This window comes from Formica exsecta, unplaced genomic scaffold, assembly GCF_003651465.1.
Source record: "Formica exsecta isolate Colony F162 unplaced genomic scaffold, ASM365146v1 C16384852, whole genome shotgun sequence".
Classification (NCBI taxonomy): Eukaryota; Metazoa; Arthropoda; class Insecta; order Hymenoptera; family Formicidae; genus Formica; species Formica exsecta.
In genome coordinates, this window is record NW_021847672.1 from 1 (window position 1) to 1,095 (window position 1,095).

A 1,095-nucleotide genomic window follows, 5' to 3' on the forward strand; every position below is an offset into this window, starting at 1 on the left:
GGTCTTTGTGTAGATGGATTTAATGATATGAGTCTTTGTGTAGATGTGTTCGATGTTATTGGCTTTTGTAGTGTAGATGTGTTGAGTGCTTTGGATTTTGTTTGTTGTCTAACAAACGCTAATGTATTTTCACTTAAAATATCTGACAAAGATTGTAAAGATTCCTCCGTGCTAGGTACATCATCGGTGCAAGTACCTGCAAATGTTCAAAATATTAACATAAGTATCAATGAAAAAAGCATTGTTCGTTCAACAATATTTATAATATCACGTTTATATTTTTATAATCATTAATATTTATAATCATTAATATTTAACATTAGAAATTATAGAAGTAATAAGAAATTTTGATATACCTGTCTCATTGTCTAAATACTCATAATCGATGTATTGCATAGAGTCATTATTTTCATTGGACAGTCTATTTTCTTCATAAGGATCAAAATTCTGTAATTCCAAAGAGGAGTTTGATTCGTCTTCTATTGCAATATTCCCAAATGTTCGTCGTTTTTTCACTACAGAGTGTAAGAATGCTAAATGTTTCATTAATGGCCATTCCGTTTGCGTAGCTGATCCTGAGGGTATTTTTTTAGCTCTTTCTTTGGAAAATCTGTTACGTAACGACGACCATCGAGCAATACAATCAGCGACTGAAAGAAAAGAAATGTATTTGTTTACGTATATGTCATTATTAAACCTAACCTAAGCTAATTTTTTACTTTGAGAACCATATATATATTTAGTTAATTAATATACTTTATTTGTAAAGTCACAAATATATTTTCTATTATATTATATTGCTGTATTATACAATAATATTTATATACTTACTTGGTATTTGTATTTCTCCGCTTATAAATGACCAGGAATTCTCTATTGCCATCCGATCTTTATATTTTTTATTTGTCTTATCATATAAATGTGGAAATCTTTCCACTAAAGTTATTAACTGTATATCTCTATTCATTATTTATAATATTTCTACCTGCATCGAAAATACTGTAAAATGTAGAAAAAGCGTACAAAACTATTGGCTTGGTTACAATCATAGACTATAGATTTCTATATATAAGTCTGTGGTTGTAACCAATCTTC

General features: G+C 28.5%; 1 protein-coding gene across 1 annotated transcript; it reads right to left on the reverse strand.

Moving 5' to 3' along the window:
- Positions 1-4: 4 nt before the first annotated feature.
- On the reverse strand, positions 5-999 carry LOC115239500 (the record flags this gene model as incomplete). Its single annotated transcript, XM_029814087.1, has 3 exons — positions 832-999; positions 357-650; positions 5-196 (listed from the first exon to the last, which is right to left on the reverse strand). Coding segments are annotated over exons 1-3 (622 nt in total), but the record flags the coding sequence as incomplete, so codon positions are not given.
- Positions 1,000-1,095: the final 96 nt, after the last annotated feature.